The sequence below is a fragment of the Colias croceus genome, chromosome 23 (assembly GCF_905220415.1).
Source record: "Colias croceus chromosome 23, ilColCroc2.1".
NCBI classification, from domain to species: Eukaryota; Metazoa; Arthropoda; class Insecta; order Lepidoptera; family Pieridae; genus Colias; species Colias croceus.
Window position 1 is genome coordinate 740,668 of NC_059559.1, and position 22,852 is coordinate 763,519.

Sequence of the window (22,852 nt, forward strand, 5' to 3'; positions counted from 1 at the left end):
TTTATCATATTTTTATTCAAAGGAGGATTTCTTTGCAGACCAGTGATAATCCGTTTGAATAAATTAAGTGCCAAATAAATCTTTTTTGTATTCGCTCTATTCTTCATGTGTGTCGCATAGTGAGGTCTCCAGACCACCGTTCCGTATTCCAAAATGCTTCGTACTAATGAGTTGTATAGTGAGATTTTAAGTTTATTATTCCGAAATACTTTTATATTTCTAATTAAAAATCCTAGCATTTTAGATGCCCGGGAGGTAACGTACTCTAAGTACTTATATGAGACGCGAAAGTTAACTTAGCATCAAAAACAATTGATTTTTTTTTTAAGAATATATCTGTCTCATATTACGGGAAACAAAAAAATACATTTTAAAAATTTGGTTTTAGTGCATCTGGAAATTGATTCATCTGGGAAATTTAAAAAAAGGAATTTAAAAAGTTTTCATCCATAACATCTGTCTTTTAGGTCTTTTAAAGTTCAACCAACCGTTTTCGGGGTTTAACCGTAGGTTACCAACCGTTCGTCGAATCTTAATTCGGGTAACAGTAATTCGAGTTTTCCGTAGGTTAACTTGGTAGGTGGTACAAAATGGTTTTTGAAAACTAAACAACAGGCAAAATCTATACAGTGTATTTACTATTCCTGATCAGATTGTGGGTATTTTAGCCCAATGTTTTAAATATTTATAATAATTAAGAGCATCAAGTGGCGCGTTCTTCACCTTATTAGCTTTAAAAACCCGCTTATTTCCCGTTCCCGTGGCATTTCCGGGATAAAATCTATCATAAGTGTTGATCGATTCAGTAGTATTTGCGTGGAAGAGTAACAAATATACACATAGGTACACAATGACATCCATCCTCACAAACTTTCGCATTTATATATTTTATAAGTAGTAGGATAGGATAGGTTAAGATTTGTAGGATAAAAATATGTACTTAGGTACATATTTGCTCAAGGGTCGGAAATGAAACAAATATTTATAGTGCATTCGCTATATTTTTAAATTAATACAAAATCAACTTCTACCTAAAACGAAAACGACTAGAGCTGGCACAATTAAAAATAAACCCGACGTCAGTTTGCGCGCGCTATTCATTTGTTCCGTTATTTGACAGCTGTCAAATGTGTCATTCAAAATTCTGCGTTCGAAGTTGAAAGGCATCGTGTCGTATGGATGCGTTCCGAATATTTCCTCTGAAGCTAAACTTTTAGTATTGTTGTGGAACAAAACGTCCAGTTGGTGGTTAAATGGCCCGTATAAACTAAACATTGGGCTGTGGAATGGTTGATGTTTGCCAAACAGCTGGTCCAGTTTGGTGAAGACGTTCTTTATTTCGTGGCGACGCACGTCTGATATATTTTTTGGTACGTATAAGTGGCCGATGTTGGCCCAACTAATGTAACAGTATTTGGCGTTGTCTTCGGGGCACAGTGGGACGATGTCATTAATTTTGCTTGTGCCGGATGAAATTTGTTCGGCTGTAAAAATGAGATTAAATTAAGTTTGTTGTTAAAACCACTTTTAGTATTGAAAGAGTTTACGTGCGTTTTTATTAATTCAATTAGATAACAGTTAAGTTGACTAAAATAAAATAAAAAAAAAAACAACTGGTATATACAATAAAATAGGTCCGTAAAAAATACATAGTAACTACTAGTTAAAAATGTAACAACTTTGCAAAAAAAAGAAAATTAAATTAAAAAAATATATGAACGAACCTTTAAATAAATTAAACGCATTCATACTAATAAATGCAACATCGCTATGACCGTCAACAAGCGACATCAAAGCTGCCCTTTCTTCGTCTCCGCCATTTTGATAACATGATTTTGTGAATCTATTCACGATCGATTCGCTGAAATTGTATTTTTCCAATCCAGGGGCGCATATTTCGCTAAAATAATTATTCAGTATGTCATCACAATGTTGTTTCTTTGATAAATAATCCATAACAGCTTGCCAAGCGAAGCCGTCATAGCGCGGGAAAGCAGCTCGTTTGCCGCGCAAATCCGCCATCTTGTTAATATTTGCGCCCTTTTTGACATACGCGACAACTGTGTTCATCTTTTCTACGATGGGTGTCACTTCGTATAGGATTGGGCTGAGATCGAATTCTCTGAAAATAAAAAGTAAACATTATTAATTTTTTTTCAATCGCTGTTTCATTTCTTAGTTTTTATTTTTTATTTTGTAAAAAAAACTTATAATAAAAAACAAAGTATGTAATTAGTATAATCTATTATTACATATAATAAAATGGAAAGTCAAAACTGAATACTTGGGGCGTGATCTACAATAGATACCGAAGTCAAGAATACAGTTTTTAGAATTTTTGTCTGTTTGTATGTCCGGGCTAATCTCAAAAAGAACTGCATGGATTTACTTCAAATTTAATACAGAGATAGCTTGAAACCTGAGGACGGACATAAGATAGGTTTTATCCCGGAAATCTCACAGGAACGGGAACTATGCGGGTTTTTCTTTGATAGCGCGGGCGAAGCCGCGGGCGGATAATATAATCGCCCGTCTCGCTCAGCCCAGTGCGGCCCGCTCGCACTTGTTCTGTACCCTCCCATACCTCACGGCGCTGCGCAGCCAGTCGCCGCCCACTCGCGCCACGTCACAGTCCCGCTGTCGGACCGCGCGCAGTGCGGCCCGCTCGCCGCTCCGCACTGCGCACTGCAGCGGCGGCGTCACCCCGTACACTGCGCCCGCCTCGCTCAGCCACGAGCACTTGTTCTGCTCTAGTAGCGATGTAGTGCAAAGTGTCACGTGTCTGCAACGACACCACTCACACCAGTAAATAAATATGTAAGATGTCACACGCGGGACACCCGATTGGAACGAAGTTGAAAAATAACAGTCATACATGCTCTCATATAAAAAAGTTCTAAAATCCACAACGACCACACGACATATTATTATTAAAAATATTTAAGGACAATTTTCACACACGGCAGGATCTGATCCCATACTAAGCTTTCGCTTGTGTTATGGAAACCAGATGGCTGATAAACATACATATATAATTTTAACTAAATACTTATATAGATAATTAATAAAGATAATTAACAACACAACATTAAAGATAATTAACACTCAGACACACAGGAAACATCGATATTCATCACACAAATATTTTCCCTGGGTGGGAATCGAACCCACGTCCTCCGGACCCACAGAACGAACCCACGGAAGGCAGGGTAACTACCAACCAAGCCAACCGGTCAGTCAAAATAATAATTAATGTCTGAAGTGTCACATATGGGATACCCGATTGGAACGAAGTTCCATTTGTTTTGAAATAAATATTTAAGAGGTAACAATATTTGGGAGTTAAATGATAAACGAAATACGTGAAGGAATGCTAATACTAAAAATAGCTCTTGGAGAGCGCTACGAACTAACGCAAAAGTGTCTTGAAGATATTTCGTGACGTGCGCGATAAGTTCGTTCCAAAAACTGGAAAGACACCTGGATGGAACGAATTTCCTTTTGATTAATTAGTAAAGGAATGAGGAGACAGACAGAAAAACTTACAACTATAGCAAAAAGTGTCGTTACAACTTTTGGACTTCGTTCCAAGTATATTGTGTTTTTGTTTAAAATTTTTTTTGACGTGACAACGTCTTATAATTCGATAGCCGGCTGCACGCACGAAAAAACATGACTCATGCGGTGTTACCTCGCTCTGAGGCGTTCCGTAAGGCTTGAAGTGCGAGCGAGAGCGCGGAACGACAACGACAGGAAAGAAGCACAAAGAAGTTTTTATTTATATTTTTTAAGTGAAACTTCTTTAGGCGCTTTAACAATTCCGTCACGTCGGGGAGTAAGATAATTTTGTTTTGAATCTTGCCAAAGAAGTTTCACTTCTGACACATGTTCTTACATGCTCTTTTTTGTATTGTCCACTCACCTGGGTGGCCTACACCCGCTCTGGCTATACGCCTCCCTAAACCCTTCAGCAGCTGCTAAGTAATCCAAGGGTGCTTTGTGTTCAGGCCGCGGCGGTTCCCGGGCTTCTAACAACGCTGACAGTGCGGTATGCCAGCGATTGTCGTAGAGATTGTTGGAGATGGCCTGTAGTGCTTTGGTTACAGCTGCTGCTGCTTTGCTGGAAGGGTTATAGTACATTGATAAAAGTTGGTCAGGCGTCCGCCCCGGAATGGCGCGAAAGGATGCGGGTTCGAGTCCCGCCTCGTGAACGATTTTTTTCTATTCTTTATAAATTTATATAATGACTTTATTTGATTAGTAAATTAACTAGATTTCTTACCGTTTAGCAACAATAACCGGCCAGGGTCTATTCAGCCAGACGCACGGGTTGTGGTTATCCTTCAGCGACTGCCACGTGCCGTCTCGGCAGAGGTACGCGAAGTTATCGGATTTGGGGTACATGCTGGAGTTTGTGTTTAACTGTAATTATGAGAATCAGTTATTTAATTAAGTAGACAGGTTGGTTGGGATATTGGCAGATAGCATTATTCAGTTTGGAAATTTTCAATAGGGAAAGTAGAAGATTGGTTGAAAGGAAATATTGCTTTATTGTTAAAAGGAAATAAACCCGCATTTCAAGGTTTTCGAAAATTCCCTAGCCACGACCGGGAAAGTTAAAAATTAAAAAATACATTGTTATTTCATTCTCCAAATCGATACAGGCACCCCACGCCACGCTACACCACACCACGCCATGCCACGCCACTCACCCCGAAGTACGCGGTGACGTCATCCAGCTCGCCCCACATGACGTCACCGGCACCGTCCAGCAGGCACGACAGCGCACCGCTCACGCCCCAGTAGCGGTCCGTCGAGTCACAGCTCGACTCGCAAGCTGCGCATAGTGACGGGTATTTACGCTCTGAAAATACATTGGAAACATAAAACATCTTCGTTTATACCGTTGTGTCCCACCGTCAATTTACTCTGCTGAATGAATAGTTTTGCGTACGCTGATTACGTAAAAGCACTCCCAAAATCCCCATGCATTTTTGAAGTGAAACGGTCGCATCATGGCAATACCGTCACGTCATGGAGTAATGCAACAATTTTGGTATCTTTGAATTTTGCCAAAGAAGTTTCACTTCTGACACGTGTTCTCCGTACAAACGCTTTTTTTATGGCTAGTAGCTGGTCCACTTAATGTCGGGTACATTTTGATGATGATAATTTACGATGGTGGAGCGCCAATCTGGTGGTTAAAATGGTACCTAATATCTTAAAAGTATGAGTACACTTTTTTGGTGATTATAATTTACGATGATGGAGCGCCAATCTGATGGTTAAAAATTAAAATGGTACCTTATATCTAAAAAGTATGAATCTAAAAAGTATTACTTACTCAATTCAGCATCCCTAACAACATCAGGCACCCAGTAGCCAGCCTTACAGGCCTTTCCGAAGAAACCAGCCACGGCCTTCAGTCTGTTCTCAGTGAGAGACAGCTGAGGGTCACAGGAGCGGGTGATGACTAGTGATTCTAGATACTGGAATAAATAAAAATAATGGTTTATTTTTTAATAAACATCGATTGAGTAAGATGATAATTCCGTCCTGGAAAAGGAGTATCCTGAAGTATCCTACTTTAGTAGATGTGGGCTATAATCGTTCTATAACATTGAATGAACAACTTCGTTGCAAACACAAAAAGTAGACAATTATGAACCCTATTATTTATGAAAGTATAAGGTGTAAAATTTTATCTATCGCCTAGAAAAATATCACTTACCCCAGATAAAGTATCAGAAAGAGGTCGTAAATCGTTCACCCCATTCCCGGGGTGACACAGCGTTGTGTTCCGTAGCACTGCGTCCAACGACCAGGGGTGGTCTGGCAGTATCTTACGGTTGACTACTGCCACTACTGTTCGCTCGTAGTCTCCTGTAAGAGAAGTATTGTAAGTAGTAAATAGGAAATAAACGACAAAGAGCTCCTTTAAGATAAAGTATTGTAAATAGTAAGTGGTTAGTAAACGACAAAAGGTGGTTGAGAATGATCTTCCGGTTTACTAGAGCGACTATAGTTCGCTTGTACTCTCCTGTAAAAGAGTTACTATAAGTAGCAGAATTTCTACTTATTAATTTTATTAATTTGTTCGTTATTGTACATAATATACTACAAAACAGAGAGAAAGTCTTAAGGTAATATTGCATTGTAAATGTAAATGTAATGTAATATGGACAGATTGAACACCATGTTTACATTTTATTTAAAGCAAATTACGGCTTCATCTTTCACGATCTGAAAGAAAATGGATTATTATCTTACGTATCCTAAGATGATTGTGCTTACTATCTCTATGCCGTAGTTCATGGGTCACTAGAACATCGATATCTGCCCACTGAGCGGCTATTAAGTCTTCAGGACTGAACGAACCGAAGTCAACCGTGCCTTTGCTTATACGTCTGAGGCAGTCTAGTCTGAAAACAATAATAATTAATATAGTTAAAAAAATAAAAAAAAAACACTTGAGAGGTGGGAAACCCGGATGGAACGAAGTTCTATGAGAGAGAGAGGGACAGATAGAGAAACAGGCGCACGCTGCACGGCTTAAAACTATAGTAATAAAGTGTCGTTACAACTTTTGGTCTTAATTCCGTTTAGACCCCTTTCGCAATAAAATTATTTTGTTGTCGCCGATCCTTGATAAATAATCTGGTGGATTCAACTGAGTCAAACTCGAGGAGTCGGTTACATACAGGTGAAGCTAATAAAATAAGAAAAAAAAATCGCATATTTGAAATCAGCACTTTTAGCGTGATCGATTTAAAACCATCTAAATTATTATTAAAATTACAAAGTTAAACCACAGGTTAAACTTACCTGTCCGTACCCAATACACATTCTATTCCAGAATTATCTTCGTCCAAAACGGGGCAGAACTTTGCCCCACGCTTGTACGCCCCTTTCCCCTCTACGATGCAAAGTCGAACTGGAAAAATAACACAAAATATTAAATAAATAGAAATTAAATATAGAATTATAATTAAAGGAAAAGCTACTGCATTAATTTTTTTATTTATAAGATTTTTTAAGGAATACAAAAAATTCGATCGTCAGGCGGGATTTTTTATTCTTTGTTAAATTCTCATTATTAATATGAATAATATATTATTCATAATGCAAAAAATGAATATTTTAAACGATATTGCACCATTATTACTAGTATAACAACATGAACAAAAACAATATATCACGTGACAAGCAAAATTAGCATTATTATAAGTTGTTTTCGCACACTTTGTAAATTATATATTTTTATTGAATTTATTAGTCTAATAGATATTCCAATAACAGCCTCAGGTACACATTTAATTGGTCAGTTGTATTCATGTAGATATTTTTTTTTTCCTAGTTTTTGGTATTACGATTTAATTCAAAACTACTTGAACCAATTGATATTAATTAGTCTTATAGCATTCAAATGTATACTTTAGTATATTACTATCGCGGGTATAACCGCGGGGCATAGTTAGTGCTTTATAAAAAAGATTTTTTTTTTTAAATAGATAAAATTCCATCACGAGACGGGAACTTCGTCTTTCATCTTGCCGGGAGCCTGACCCGTGACTACTCGAACGATTTTTAATATTCATTAACAAATACTGCGCAACATTTACCATTATATCTAGACAGACACACAGACAGTTTTTCGCATCTTGTCTAAAACCTAATAAATTATATACTTCAACCTCTATCTATTGAAAAACCCCATCCAAATCCGCTGCCTAGTTACAAACGTTTAAGCGTATAGGTACATAGAGACGGACAGCGACTTAGTTCTATATTTTATACTAAGTATGTAGAGAAGCAGGCATTTCTATTTCTGAAGATACAAGGTGATAATTATGTATTGTGTAATGTAACCATTATTTTTATTGTCTTTCTTTCATACATGTAATATTGAATTATCGAATTTTTAAATATGAATTTATTGTAATACGCTTTAGATAACTTTAAACTGTATCCCATTTTAGTATTGTAATTGTACATATTTTGTTGGGCTGCGATCTGCTCGTAAAATTGATGTGGCGCCTATGGACCCGGCAAGATCGTGGCCTGTTGTGTGTATTAAATTGAATAAATAAATAAATTAAAAATATAAAGGACAAACAATAATGACCATAGACGTAAATGGACACCTCATCTATAATTTTGCTTTTCCTTGTTATTCCGTAGCCGTGAAGAGGGGTAATTACTTGTAAATGTTATCGCAAATGGCTTAATCCAGGGTTAAATGGATCAATAATTGGACAATTATGTTATAGTGTTATTAAATTTGACCATAAACAATCTGACGTCACTATTTATTACATAGTTTAAAACAATGTCGCTGCCCGCTGAAGCGGTATGACCGTCTCTATGTATGCTTAGATCTATAATATAACTATTTAGATTTAGTATATAATTTGATAAGTTTTCTATAAAGCGGGCGAACGGGCTGAAAGCTAGTTAAAAATAATTCTATGAATTTTTAACCTCAGTGTGATTCATTTATTTATTTATTTATTTATTTATTTATTTGACACTTCATTACACACATTGTTTTTATAAAATATAAAAGTATATACCTAATAAATCACAAAGTTACAGCTTTAATATGTGTAACGGGGCGGCCTTATCACTTCAGAGTGATCTCTACCAGGCGACCCCTTAGGCAAAGGACAAGTGTTTGCTGTATAAAGGGAGGCATCAAAATCTTATTTTAAAAACTAATTTACCAAATTCAATAATTACCAAATTCATTTACCAAATATTTTTCATATATTTGACATTAATGACATCAAAATAACCAAATTCAACTATTATATTTTTTGACAAGTTAACTTCTTAGAGCATGCGACTTCGTCAACATTAACTTCTTTGCGGAAAGCCCTTATAAGTAATTATGCCAAAACTAATAGCAAGTTCGTATCCTGCGAGAAAAGTCGAGTCAGAATCGGTCCAGCCGATTTACGAGCTTTCGAGTTTAAACGGTTCAAACAAATAATTTTATGAACTACTTTTATGATTCATTTTTTCAAGTTCGTTATTTTTTACAAACGAAGTCACAATAACAGACACATCAATTTAATTTATTTGTTTTTATTAACAAGGTAAGAAAACATTGACATTACTAAGGTCAAATCTTTGTGGTGCAATATTTATTGAAATATCTGCAAAAATTGTTACGTAATATTATAGATTCTTCCTCATATATAAACCTTAATTTTCTTACCTATGTACTCTTATTGGGAGGCTGTCTGGTAGATCTAATCACTACATAGTATAAAACAAAGTAAATTTCTCTGTCCCTATGTAAATAATCTTTAAAACTACGCAACGGATTTTGATTCGGGTTTTTAAATAGATAGAGTGATGGTTCTAAATTCTAATATTACGTTATTCGGTTATTAGTTCTAAGGTTTTAGGCAAAGCGAACGAAGCCGCGGTCGCTAGTGAGCTAAAAGCCCGATTCTCCGTGATTGGAACAGTATTTTGAATTTTCGTTTTGGTAAGTGCTTGTAATAGCCGTGCAAATTACGCATTGATAGTGCAAAGACGGTGGGCGGTATTTTTCTCTATGTTGCTTGCATTTTTATCCAACATAATGTGCTATTTCCTTATAAATAGCGGAAATTCATGGGACATGCTGAGAATGTCACCTATAGGAAAACTAACGCAATGTAAGACTTCTTCCGTCATAGCAGGAAAACTGCAATGAGTAATTACACTAAGCGCCTTGGTTAAAATCTATTAGGTAATACCGTAATAGGTACTTAGGTAAAAACTCAGGTAATGTGTGCGGAGTGATGGACTTTGCAGATATTAGGAAAACACTCGGGTTATATATCACTAGCTGTACCCCGCGGTTTTACCCGTAGTGTTCCGCTCCAATTGGTCTTAGCGAGATGGTATATAGCCTATAGCCTTCCTCGATAATGGGGCTATCTAACACAAAAAGAACTTTTCAAATCTGACCAGTAGTTTCAGAGATTAGCGCGTTCAAAGAAACAAACAATAATATAAACGTGGTAGAGTGAAGTCGCGGGTTCACAGCTGATACAGCTGATATTATGGCATGAATAAGTTAAGTACATTTCTGGTTTTTATATGAAAAACATTCATAGACACATTGACGAAAGATTTGAAATTCGAAACAAACAAACAGACGTTTCAAACTCAGCCAAATCTCCATAAATTATAGAGTAAAAACAAAAAAAAACTCGATGTGACCGGTTCTTTTTTGTGAAATTGGAATCTCGCACAAATATGACACAATCGCGACCTCTGGCAAAACCACAGATAAATAATGACGTCACTGTTCACGTGTGAAGTGCTTTTAACAGATTATATAATGAGAAAAACCTTGTTGCATTTATAAGGCACTAGCTTTCCGCCCGCGGCTTCGCCCGCGTTTTCAAAGAAAAACCCGCATAGTTCCCGTTCCCGTGGGATTTCAGGGATAAAACCTAGCCTATGTTACTCGTGGATAATGTAGCTTTCGAATGGTGAAAGAATTTTTCAAATCTGCCAAGTAGTTTCGGAGCCTATTCAATTCATACAAACAAACAAACAAACAAAAAATCAAACCTTTCCTCTTTATAATATTTGTATAGATGTTATTAAAAATCTAATAATATACCATGTTATTGAGTTATTATCCTTTGTTAATGACGCATCTAATTGTGTTGCCTACCTGGATTATAATAGGCTTGTATTAATAACTAGCTGGGCGCCGCGGTTTTACCCGTAGTGTTCCGCTCCTGTTGGTCTTAGCGAGATGATATATAGCCTATATATAATATAAGTGGGCTATCTAACACCGAAAGAATTTTTCAAATCGGACAGTAGTTCCTGAGATTAGCGCGTTCAAACAAACTCTTCAGCTTTATAATAGTAGTATTGGGGCTGTCCATTAATCACGTGAGGCTCGAAAGGGGGGGGAGGGGTCCATCAAAAAATCACGAAATATCACCAGGGGGAGGGGGGGTAAAGTATCACGTGTATTTATTTTTTCGGCAACCGCGCGATACTCAACCGAAAAGCGGCGTTACATGTATTTATTTTTAGTCAAACGCGTACAACTTTTTCGCATTTCTTTCATTATTTTTATGTCATTCAAAAACAAACTGCAATCTTTCTGTCTACCTCTGAACGTTTATTATACTTATTAGTATTTAATTTTCTATAATAAAATTAGATGATACTTATACCAGTATTTTTTTATAAATAAAAAATTGATTCATTGCAGGTACGAAAAAATACACGTGATATAGGGGGAGGGGGGAGGGGTAGTCTTAAACCTCACCACGTATCACCAAGGGGGAGGGGGGGGGGGGGGCAAAAAATGCCAAAAAAAACATCACGTGATTAATGGATGGCCCCATAGATATAGTTTCATATGTAGAGTTTCAGGATGTATTTACCGAAACCAGACTTTTCCAGTGAAACATAAAGTCTCGAATCGAATTTTCCCTTCATGTGGAAACACATGGTTGGTTCGCTCTAGGCATGTATCTCTACGATAAAGCAAAGGAGGCGGATTCGAAACCTCCGTATGGAAATGTTAACAGGCTTTTAAATATTTCAAACATTTTTATTTGCATTTAATTTATTGTACCTACATACAAGTTAATTATCACTACATAGCATTAAACAATGTCGCTGTCGCTGTCTGTCCGTCTACTATCTTTATAAGAGACCTTTTTTATAGGTAGAGTTAAACCGGGAGAAGCCGCGCGCGAAAAACTACTTAGTTATTAAGTTGGTATAAGTTCGTAAAGGTGTTCTTTAAAAAGGCAGTAAGTATGTATAGTGAGTTGGGGTAAGACCGGACCGGACCGGATTTTAGTCTTTAGACGTATTGAAATGGTCTAGCAAAAGCCCGATTTTCTCAGCACTAGTTCAAGATTTACTACTTACTTAAAACTTTTAGCATCGCTTTGCTCTACAATATATACCTACTAACTTTCCACCCGCAGTTTCGCCCGCGCAGTCAAAGAAAAACCTGCATAGTTCCCGTTCCCGTGGGATCTCCGGGATAAAACCTATCCTTTGTCCCGGGGTAAAAAGTAGCCTATGTCCTTTCTCATGTATCAAAATATCTCTATACCAAATTTCATGCAAATTGGTTAAGTAGTTAAGGCGTGATTAAGAAATAGACAGACAGACAGAGTTACTTTCGCATTTATAATATTAAGTATGGATTTTATAAAAATAAGGTTTTGTTACAGAAGGTTCTTCCCCTGTTCGTAGGATATCTATACATATAATAAATCTGTAGAAGGGTCAATTCTGTACATTGAAAATATTGAAAAAATAAATAGCAGGGGGTGTTCCTGGATCGATACCAAACCCAAATATTTGATTAAAAAATTTTTTGTCTGTCTGTCTGTCTGTCCGTCTGTCTGTCTGTCTGTCTGTATATGAAGGCATCACGTGAAAACTAACGGTTCGATTTCGATGAAACTTGGTATAATTATACCTTATTATGCTGGGCATAAAATAGGATACTTTTTATCCCGGAAAAATACGTAGAAAAATAATTAATCTTAATTTTTCCGCGCGGACGGAGTCGCGGGCGGAAGCTAGTTATGAATATAAACACTAAAATACTTGAAATCAATACAAAAAAAGCCTTTAAGCTTTTTATTCTTCAACATATGGAAATGTATTCAACACAAAGATAAGTAATTTTTATATTAAACATACGATGTGGTTCCGTAAACAATAATTAGGTATAAAATGAAGAATTATTTGCAAAAATAAGTGAGTAATAAATATTTGATTTTGTTTTTGTTATGATTTTGGTGTAGTTTATGTTTATTTTTCACAAATAAGGCGAAACTAACAGTTTTCCTTCACAAATTGCATCACTTTTCATTGATGCTTCGCACCTTTCACTCACTACCTACATTTTTTTTTGTGTGGTGTCTCTCAATGTTAGCCAGAAGGGCTTCTACATTTTAAAGCGGACGCGTGGGTGAACTGAAGGTTCACCCTGGTAGCGACATGCGCAAGGGCGTTTCCCCTTGGCGGGGATCGCGAACCTCGGCTTGAGCTGTCGGCTGTCCCTTGAGTGGAGGAGGCCGGAAGGGCCTCAGGCCAAGGCCTAGTCGGATGGGTGATCAGTCACTACAGTCCACAGTCATTTCAGTCATAAACTAATCAATAAAACAAAGTCGCTTCCCGCTGTCTGTCTGTCCCTATGTATGCTTAGATCTTTCAAACTACGCAACAGATTTTGATGCGGTTTTGTAGAGTTCTCCCATTCAAATTGCGTGTTTCATTATTTAAATCTTAATTTGAATTAAATACGATTTTTTTATAATGTATATGCCCGAGGCTCGAAAATCTAAATCAGTCCAGTAGTTCCTGACATTAGCGGGTTCAAACAAACTCTTCATCTTTATAATACCTTACTATATGTAATTAAAAATCATGAAACAACTTCTACATAATATAAAAAGTGACTAGGAAACAAGAACGGGACCCTACATATGAAAAAACGCAGACAAAAACCTGCCGGAGTTTCAAAGGTTATGGCCTTGTAGTTGACCGCGCGATATTTACTTATGTACGATCGGAAATTAAACATTTTGGTTTTATTAGGTACCTATATATTTATTCATTGAATTTGCGCCAAGTCGCGTTCTAGCATACATTCTTTACCAATCAGGATTGCCTGGAAGAGATTGCTTTTAAGCAATAAGGCCGCCTTTTAGTACGTATGTGCCGTGTGTTTTCATCTTAATTGTAATTATAGTATAGCTTATTTATGTTTGGTATATTATGTACAATAAAGAATAAAATAAATAAATAAATAAATATTTTTACTAGATTTCCGCCCGCGGCTTCACCTGCGCTATCTAACTTAACAAATTATATATCTACTAAAATCTTTCTCTTGAACCACTCTATCAATTAAAAAACCACATCGAAAGCTGTTGCGTAATTTTCAAGATGCATACAGACACACAGACTGCGGATAACGATTTAGTTTTAGTTTTATACTAGGTTTATGAGTGACATTATTTTATTCCTTCGTGAAAAAAACTGAAACTTCTTTACACTAAGCACACCTGTTAGAATTGAAACTTCTTTCGCAAGATTCAGAGATACCAAAATCGTCGCCTTACTCCATGACACGACCTTAAAATTTTACTCTCAACGCGCCTAAAGCGCCTAAAGAAGTTTTACTTCAAAAATTGTTATTCTGTTACAAAAAGTTACAACACTGCCAAGTTTTAAGTACCACTTCTCATATCATGAAAACTAAATTAAGTAATAAGATTTTTTATTAAGTCGTGTGAAAATACTAGGATCCCATATCACATATGTGTCGTGGGAACTAGTTATTTTCTATTTTAAAACCATTATATAAAAAAATATCTTTATTTCTTCATTACTCTCGTTACTGATAACTTCCTATCACTTAATTACTAGCTTTTTGCCAACGGCTTCGCTCGCGTATTCAAAGAAATTTCCCATGAGAATAAGGTGTTTTAACTTTAAAGTGAAGTCCCATGTCCCCTAGTGGGGTAAGGGGCAGATGCATTATGCATACATCTGTTTCACTGATCGATTTTCTTTAGGGACAAGTAGGTGATCAGCCTTCTGTGTCCTGCCAGACCGCGACATTTTTTTTTCTTCGTCTCCACCGGGAATCGAACCCAGGACCCCTCGGCTCTACGCTCACGCGTCAACCACTGTACCAAGGAGGCGGTTAACTTTACACCTACCTATATTTGTAACTGCATTCTTGCAATTAAATGTAGGTTACTTCAATTTGAATTTAACGCAATAAAAACTAGTCTATAGGTATCACTCTCGAACCTATCTCTAGACACAAATTCATACCATAAAATCGTTCCGTTGCAACGTGACAGAAAGACAAACAAACAAAAAACTTTGGTATTTATAAAATTATTGAATGCTTTCCCGGCAAACGTTGTTCTTCCTTACCGATAATATGAAAAAAATAAAAATAGATGTGGTTCGATTCTCAAACCTATCCGATATGCACCCAAAATTTATTTGATTAACCTAGATTTAATTAATAAATATCGAAAATGTTACTTTTTTTTTGTTTTTCTGTTTTTGAAGAGGCGATTGTTTTATCTGAATTTAGCCATAATTATCAAGTAATATATATTTTTCCGAAAGTAATGTTACGGCTTATAAATTCAGCTTTTTTGCTTTAATATTATAATTACTTGCACAAGATTATTCCGAGAAAAGTCACGTAAACAACCGGTTATTTCGCAGATCTGAAGTACATTTTATTATACTTACTCTAGAATCAAATACAGGGTTTTTCCAGTTAACTACTCAAAGGAAATAGTACTAAGTAATGTTTTTACTCCTTGCTTGAGTTTTTACCTGTTTTTGTTTTGGTGAAGACCCGTAGAGTATCCTTTGAATCCTTATCTCACAGACTAATAATAATATACTACGCTTATCTATCCATACTAATATTATAAATGCGAAAGTAATATGTCTGTCTGTCTGTTACTCAATCACGCCTCAACTACTGAACCAATTTGCATGAAATTTGGTATATAGATATTTTGATAGCCGAGAAAGGACATAGGCTACTATTTACCCCGGGACATAGGATATAGGTTTTATCCCGGAAATCCTACGGGAACGGAAACTATGCGGGTTTTTCTTTGAAAACGCGGGTGAAGCCGCGGGCGGAAAGCTAGTAATATTATAAAGCTGAACAGTTTGTTATTGTTTCTTTGCTTGAACGCGGAAATCTCAGGAACTACGCGTCTAATTTGAAAAATAATTTCACTGTTAGATATTCCATTTATCGAGGAAGGTATAGGCTATATATCATCACGCTTAGACCAATAGAAGCGGAGCAATGCGGGTAAAAGCGGTATTCATAAGTGGGAGTCGAGCATGCTTCGGCACGAATTGGGCCACGCTCGCACCGGGGAAGGTACCACACCCTCACAGAATATCGGCGCCATAGTGACAGTTTACTGTCGCGTTCCGTACGGTGAGTGAGGGGTCCGGAGGCCCACATCCCTTCCCATCCCCTACCCATCCTCTCCTTCCCTATCCTCATTCCCTCCCATCCTCGCCCCTTCTCCCTAAATCCTTCCAAATCCCTTTGAGGATAGCAACACATCCACTTCCCAGTGGAGTGGATGCTTATGGGCGGCGTGTATCGCTTAACACCAGGCGACGCGTCTGCTCGGTTGCTATCCTATAGCATAAAAAAAAGGGAACATCTAGTTAATAGATATCAATGCGAAAATTTGTTTGTTTGCAAGGTTTCCCTTTTACACCGCAAAGGCGCGATTTTATACATAGTACCATCTGTGGTACCATCTTGAAGTGAAACTTCTTTAGGCGCGTTGAGAGGAAAATTTCAAGTTGCATCATGGCAATACCGTCACGTCATGGAGTAAGGCGACGATATTAATATCTTTGAAGAAGTTTCACTTCTGACACAAAGCTAATGAAATAGGTATAATCGCCTTTAGGTACGTATACCTACGCGGATAATTTTTGCATCAGATCGTGCCGTGTGTGAAAATTGTCCTGAAATATATTTATCAGTGCATTAAATTATCTAATTTTGTGATCGTTATCGTCCGTACAATATATAAGATAATCACTACATAATATAAAACAAATTCGCTATCGCTGACCGCTGTCTGTCCGTCTCTATGTACTTATGCTTCAATCTATGTAACTACGCTACGGATTTTGATGCAGTTTTTGTAAACGATAAAGTGATTCTCTAGGAAGGTTTTAGAATATAATTTTTTAGGTTTTAAACAAAGCGAACGAAGTCACGGGAGGAGAGCATTAGATACTAAGTATCCTCTACATTACTACTCGCTATGAACTTAATTATTTAACTTCCAAAGTTAAGGGATTCGGAATGTTTTAAGAATTTAATTCTGATACATGTGCATAAAAAAATATGTGCGTGTACTAGTGTACCTACACACGTAAGAAGTGAAACTTCTTTATGACCTTATTTTTCAAAAAATAATTTACTAAGTATATGCAACTTTACAGAAATACGTCAAATCACGCGTGGTAGGGATAAGAAAAAGATGGCGCGTAATGGAAAAATGTCACGCGTAACGAAAAAATGTTACACTAAATTTTTTTCCAACCCCGATAAAGAAGTTTCACTTCAAAAATATATTTCAAAGATCACCTTGTATTCGTATTTTACGAACCAAGGAGTTCTCATGACTTTTGAAATATTTTCAACCTGCATTTTCCTCTTGCGATGATTAATTTTAAAATAATTTACTTTTTTGTGGCGGAAACAAAATTGAATTGCTATTGTTAAAATAATTCAAATAATTGCTTCAACCATAAATTATATTTATATTCTGTATGGTGAAACATAATTATTGTTTATTATAGGTACCTTAGTTGTTTACCTTCAGGTACACTAACACTTTTTTCAGTGTGTTTATTATTATAATTTATAAGTAAGTAGGGGAGACCGGGTACAAAAGTAACACTTTGTACTTTTGCCTTGATTTCTCACTGGGTGTTACTGTTATCATTAAATTAATATAACCATATATAAATTTAGTTCATATTCTTTACACTAGCGTTTCAATTTATTACATTATGTAGTGTTTTATATTAATAAACGAAATTTAAAAAAAAATCGTCAGTTGTTACTTTCGACCCCGTAAGCAGGTCGAAAGTAACACGTCGTGGGTCGAAAGTAACAAGATAAAGGGGTTGGTAATTAATACAATATTATGATGGTAAATCAACAAATTATTTGTTAAAAGACTTTGTATTAGTAAAACAAACCAACTTTTGTATTTTAAATATAATACTTACAAATATATGTAATACAAAACAAATCGATAAAAAATATTCTTAGTTTAAGTAATGAGATTAATTAAAATCATTCTTTTATAATTAAAAATTCTACATCCTGCATCCATCCACAAGCATTCCCAGCTCCATCACAACCACCAGGACCCTCAGCAAAACGAAAAAAGCGGGATGTGTTCTCCTAGAGCATTAATGGCAACAGTAACAGTTACTAATTTTCCAGGCTCTGCTAAGGTTATGGCACCTATGTACTTGTTTAATGCCTTTTTATTCTATAATTTTGTTAGGTTTTGGTATTATAGTGGTCACCCCTGTCTCGTCCATATTCCAAATATATTTTGGCTCAAATTGGTATCTTTCCCAATACCTCACCAAGGTTAACAAAAAAAAATTATTCACATTATGCTCGTTGATGGAGATAACCGAAAATAAACTGTAGAGCACTCGATTAAATAGTCGCGTAGATCAATTTATTTGTTATTAGTAAATCTCGATCGACGCAAGGTAGCTGCACTAGTATTCCCGGCTTTTATTTTTTTTATAAATCTAATAATATGATAATATGGCAAATATTATATTTTTTTGCAACGCTTCTAAAGCGCGTCACACACGGTGAAGATACTATAATATTTTATGTTAAGATTCTCTAATATAAAACGTTTTAGTATCTTAAGGTATCCGGTATCAGCGTTCTGACCATCATTTTTCTTTTTGTCATTGCGTACTAAGAACCGCCATCCTGTTACAAATGATCCACAAAATTTCGAGTCATTTGTAACAGGATGTGACGTGTGCCAAAATCATCTTTCAAAATGCTCGTCAGCCGTGTCGGTAATTCCTCGATCTAGTTCGTTATCACGGCATTCTGTTGAAGTAAAGGTGTAAATAAAAATATACATAATCATAATGGGACAAAAATAACATGTTACTTTTGTACCCATAGGGTACTTTTGTACCCGTCTATATTTTTGCCAAGACGTGCAACAAAACTTTAAAACGGAACGTGCTACATTAAAATGATTATGAGCAAGTCACAATTACTTTAATCAAGAATGGATATGCAAACATTCAGATTTCTATCATCCTTTTAAGACTACGTAAACGTTTAATAAAAAAATGTCGAAAATCTTACTTTTGATTCGTGAAAACACGTTGTGTCCTGTCACACAGCCTAACAACGCGTGGCGCACGTGGCGAATGAATACAATTAAGGGGGGCACTCTCGGCTATCACCTGACAGAGGCTAAGCGGTGTTCGCCCATTGGATAAATCTAGAGAGCATTTGTTACTTTCGACCCACCGTTACTTTTGTACCCGGTCTCCCCTACTTAGTACGGAAATCATGTCGCAAAACAGCGTAATTGCTTCGTTTCGAAACAAATTAAAAAAAACATTATATTGTATATTACATATTGTTTTATAAATAATCCGATTGAACAATTTTAAAACGTTGGTTTTATACCCAATTTGGTAAAAAGAAACTCCGCGTGAGGATAAAATGTTTTCTTTTTATCAAAATACTTACGATTTCCATTTGATCCTGATCCAACACCTTGTAATAAAACAAACTTCACAAACGAGCACAATATTAAAATTTTCAAACTTTCCATTCTTAATTTTGGCGCCACAGAAAAAAAAGGAACGTCAAAAGTTCCCGCCAAAACTATTGACGTTTATTTTTTTTTTATCACGAAACGAGTCTATTCCAATGTCAACGCGGCATCTTATTCTAAAGTACATGCGCGAACTGATGCGTCAAGGTAAATCATTGAATTAATATGGAATGTTGTTGAAATAAAACGACTTGGTCAAACTGGACTCGAGTAAAGTTTGGTTTGGCCCAAAACATACTGCAATGAGTTATTTAAATTCTGTTTAAACCGGATACCGGTTTGTTGTGTTATTTGTTAATCTGTAAAGAAGGTCGTTTTATGAATAGTTTAATTATTGCATATAATACAGAATTTTGCAACTAATTACATAATTAAGTTATTTAGGTACTTTTTAATATAAAGGCGAAAGCAAAGCACAGTTTGGAAAAAGCAAAAGCAAAGCACAGCACCACAGTTCCACCACCGGACCTCACGCCGTAAAAACCAGTTCCATCCGCACCATCTGGATGGTTGGCGCTCCACCACTGTCCGCTTCACCCGCAACTTCCTTCCGCGTACGGTGAAACTGTGGAACGATCTGCCACCTGCGGTGTTCCCGAACAACTACGACATTGGGGCCTTCAAGAAAAGAGCGTATTTGTCCATTAAAGGCCGGCAAAGCACCTGTAACACTCCTTGTGTTACAAGTGTTTATGGGCGGTGGTGACCACTTAACATCAGGTGGCCCACCTGCTCCTTTGCTTGCTCTGACATAAAAAAAAGCAGTTTTCTTTGAAATACGTTTCAAGGATATCTCATATCCCTATAAACGCGGTCAGATAATATAAAATTTCTCGTTTTCTCACATTTCTCTACTTATAATTATTACTCTGTGAACTACGCTCAAAGAACTTTAGTTCAACATTAGTTAGTTAGTCATAGAATAATTCTCAAATCGTTATAATAGATTCATGATTCTATTAGAAATCTTACAGACATATTATATCATCATTGTAGGGCATCACACATATGCAATAGGTAGGTACGTTGATCTAAGTATTAAAAGTATTAAAGAAATACCTAAGGCTTTTATTTGGAGACCTCGGTCTAAGAATTGCTACTCTACAATCATCATCAGTTTATGAGTAGGTAAAAACTACGTTGAATAAAATAAAACAATAACATTTTTTTAATTTGCATTATACCGGGAGAATATTAATGCAAAATAGTTTTTATGAATTTGTACACCCACGCATTAGAAATAGGTATGGTATCTAATGATTTATAGTAAACTTTAAAAGCTGTCCTTTTTTGGAATTTTTTAATATTGAAAAGTAAGTTAATTTTTTAAATCTTATCTCGTTCCATCTTTTTGTTATATTTGAATCTTATTATAAAAATGATTATAAACGGATAATTAAATAAGTATTGAGTACTGACGTACTTAATAAGTTTTAATCGCTTCTAAGTAATTGAACTGAAACCGCGGGGCGCAGCTAGTGCTAGTACAATAATATTATTATATGAATAGACTAACTTCCACCCGCGACTCCATCCGCGCGGAAAAATTAAGAAAAGTTAAGATTTATTTTTTTCTACGTATTTTTTTTTCCCATAGTACATATATCTCGATGATTTTTCCGGGATAAAAAGTATCCTATTTTATGCCCAGGATAATAAAGTATAATTATACCAAGTTTCATCGAAATCGAACAGTTAGTTTTCACGTGATGCCTGAACATACAGACAGACAGACAGACAGACAGACAAAAATTTTTTTAATCACATATTTGGGTTTGGTATCGATCCAGTAATACTGTACAGTGCTATTTATTTTTTCAATATTTTCAATGTACAGAATTGACCCTTCTACAGATTTATTATATGTATAGATGAGATAATGTGGGATAACAAAATATGTATGCGCTTATAAATTCAATAAATTTTAAGACGTGTTGCAACCTCTTCTACAATTGATATATTTACCCTGTTTACAATAAATACCTACCTTGTGTAAAAACAGGAAGGAAATCAGTATTGTACGCAAGGATTTTTTATTATCTAGGTATCTTCTACATTACACGGAAACAATACCTATTACAAAACAAGAAAAACATGATCTAAGTATTACGAAGAAACTGGCTTAAAGAAATATATTTTTGGGTGAAAGTAGATCTTTCCATCAAAGTAAAGTTAAAGTGAGATCTAATATCTATGAATCTCGGCCTTAGAACTAGTTGAGTAGGTATTCTAGGATATTTTCCTGCATTTATGTCACTCCAGTTTATAAGTTACCTAAGTATATTAGTTACCAAACGGGCATCTTCTTCTTTCTTTAAATCGTTAATAATGCATAATAAAATTTGCTAATATATAACGAAGGCAGGAAGGCTCCAACTAGAAGGCGAAAGCTATAAAAATGAATAAGGTCAAAAATATTTAAATATTCAGATGCATCAAAAACACTTAGTGACCCCCCGGGCCCGCCTCCCGACATGACACTACGCCACTGATCAATCAATCTTCGAAAACCTTTTTAAAAATGAGGAAAGATGTGTGAAAGTGGCTTAAAGATAAAAAAAAAATTATAAGCAATTTAATTTGTTTCACAAAATTAAAAACACATGTTACCAATACAAAATATAAATTAAACAAAAACTCTGGCTTGGCTCTTGACTACACAATTGAAGGTATCTCCAGTTAGCATCTTCCAATGAAACCTACAAGGATAAATCTACGCGTAGGTAATCAATTATATACCTAACCTGTATTTAGCAGCGGGTATACCTGTTTTCGTCATGACAGCGCGGCTTTTCCCGCGTTTGCGTGCAATTGCAATAGGCGACAATTAATTACTTACAGATACTAAGCTTTCCGCCCGCTTTGATTATAAGGCCCTCCGCCCTTCGTACACAAGGCTACAAGTATCGGAGATTTGAGTAGCCTTGGGTAACAAGGAGCTAACTTAACAAATATAATATACTAGCGGTCCGCCCCGGCTTCGCCCGTGGTACATATTAACGTTTTCTCTACATAAGAACCATCCTCGCACTTCAAGGAATATAATAAAAAAAGAATTATCGAAATCGGTTCAGCCGTTCTCGAGTTATGGAATTACAACGAAAAGTGGCATTGATTTTTATATATATAGATAAATATATATCTAATATATAAAAATCAATGCCACTTTTCGTTGTAATTCCATAACTCGAGAACGGCTGAACCGATTTCGATAATTCTTTTTTTATTATATTCCTTGAAGTACGAGGATGGTTCTTATGTAGAGAAAACGTTAATATGTACCACGGGCGAAGCCGGGGCGGACCGCTAGTATATATATAAATCTGTAGAAGGGTCAATTAATTCTGTACATTGAAAATATTGAAAAAATAAATAGCAGGGGGTGTTACTGGATCGATACCAAACCCAAATACCTATGT

General features: G+C 36.0%; 1 protein-coding gene across 1 annotated transcript; it reads right to left on the minus strand.

The window, feature by feature from the left end:
- Positions 1–981: 981 nt before the first annotated feature.
- Positions 982–19,622, minus strand: LOC123702408 (transferrin-like). Its single transcript, XM_045650154.1, has 11 exons — positions 19,346–19,622; positions 6,826–6,934; positions 6,295–6,422; positions 5,732–5,883; positions 5,345–5,489; positions 4,713–4,864; positions 4,283–4,422; positions 3,923–4,120; positions 2,585–2,782; positions 1,725–2,122; positions 982–1,484 (listed from the first exon to the last, which is right to left on the minus strand). The coding sequence occupies exons 1-11, from the start codon at positions 19,428–19,430 to the stop codon at positions 1,021–1,023; spliced, it is 2,169 nt and encodes a 722-aa protein (XP_045506110.1). The 5' UTR covers positions 19,431–19,622; the 3' UTR covers positions 982–1,020.
- Between the last annotated feature and the right edge of the window lie 3,230 nt (positions 19,623–22,852).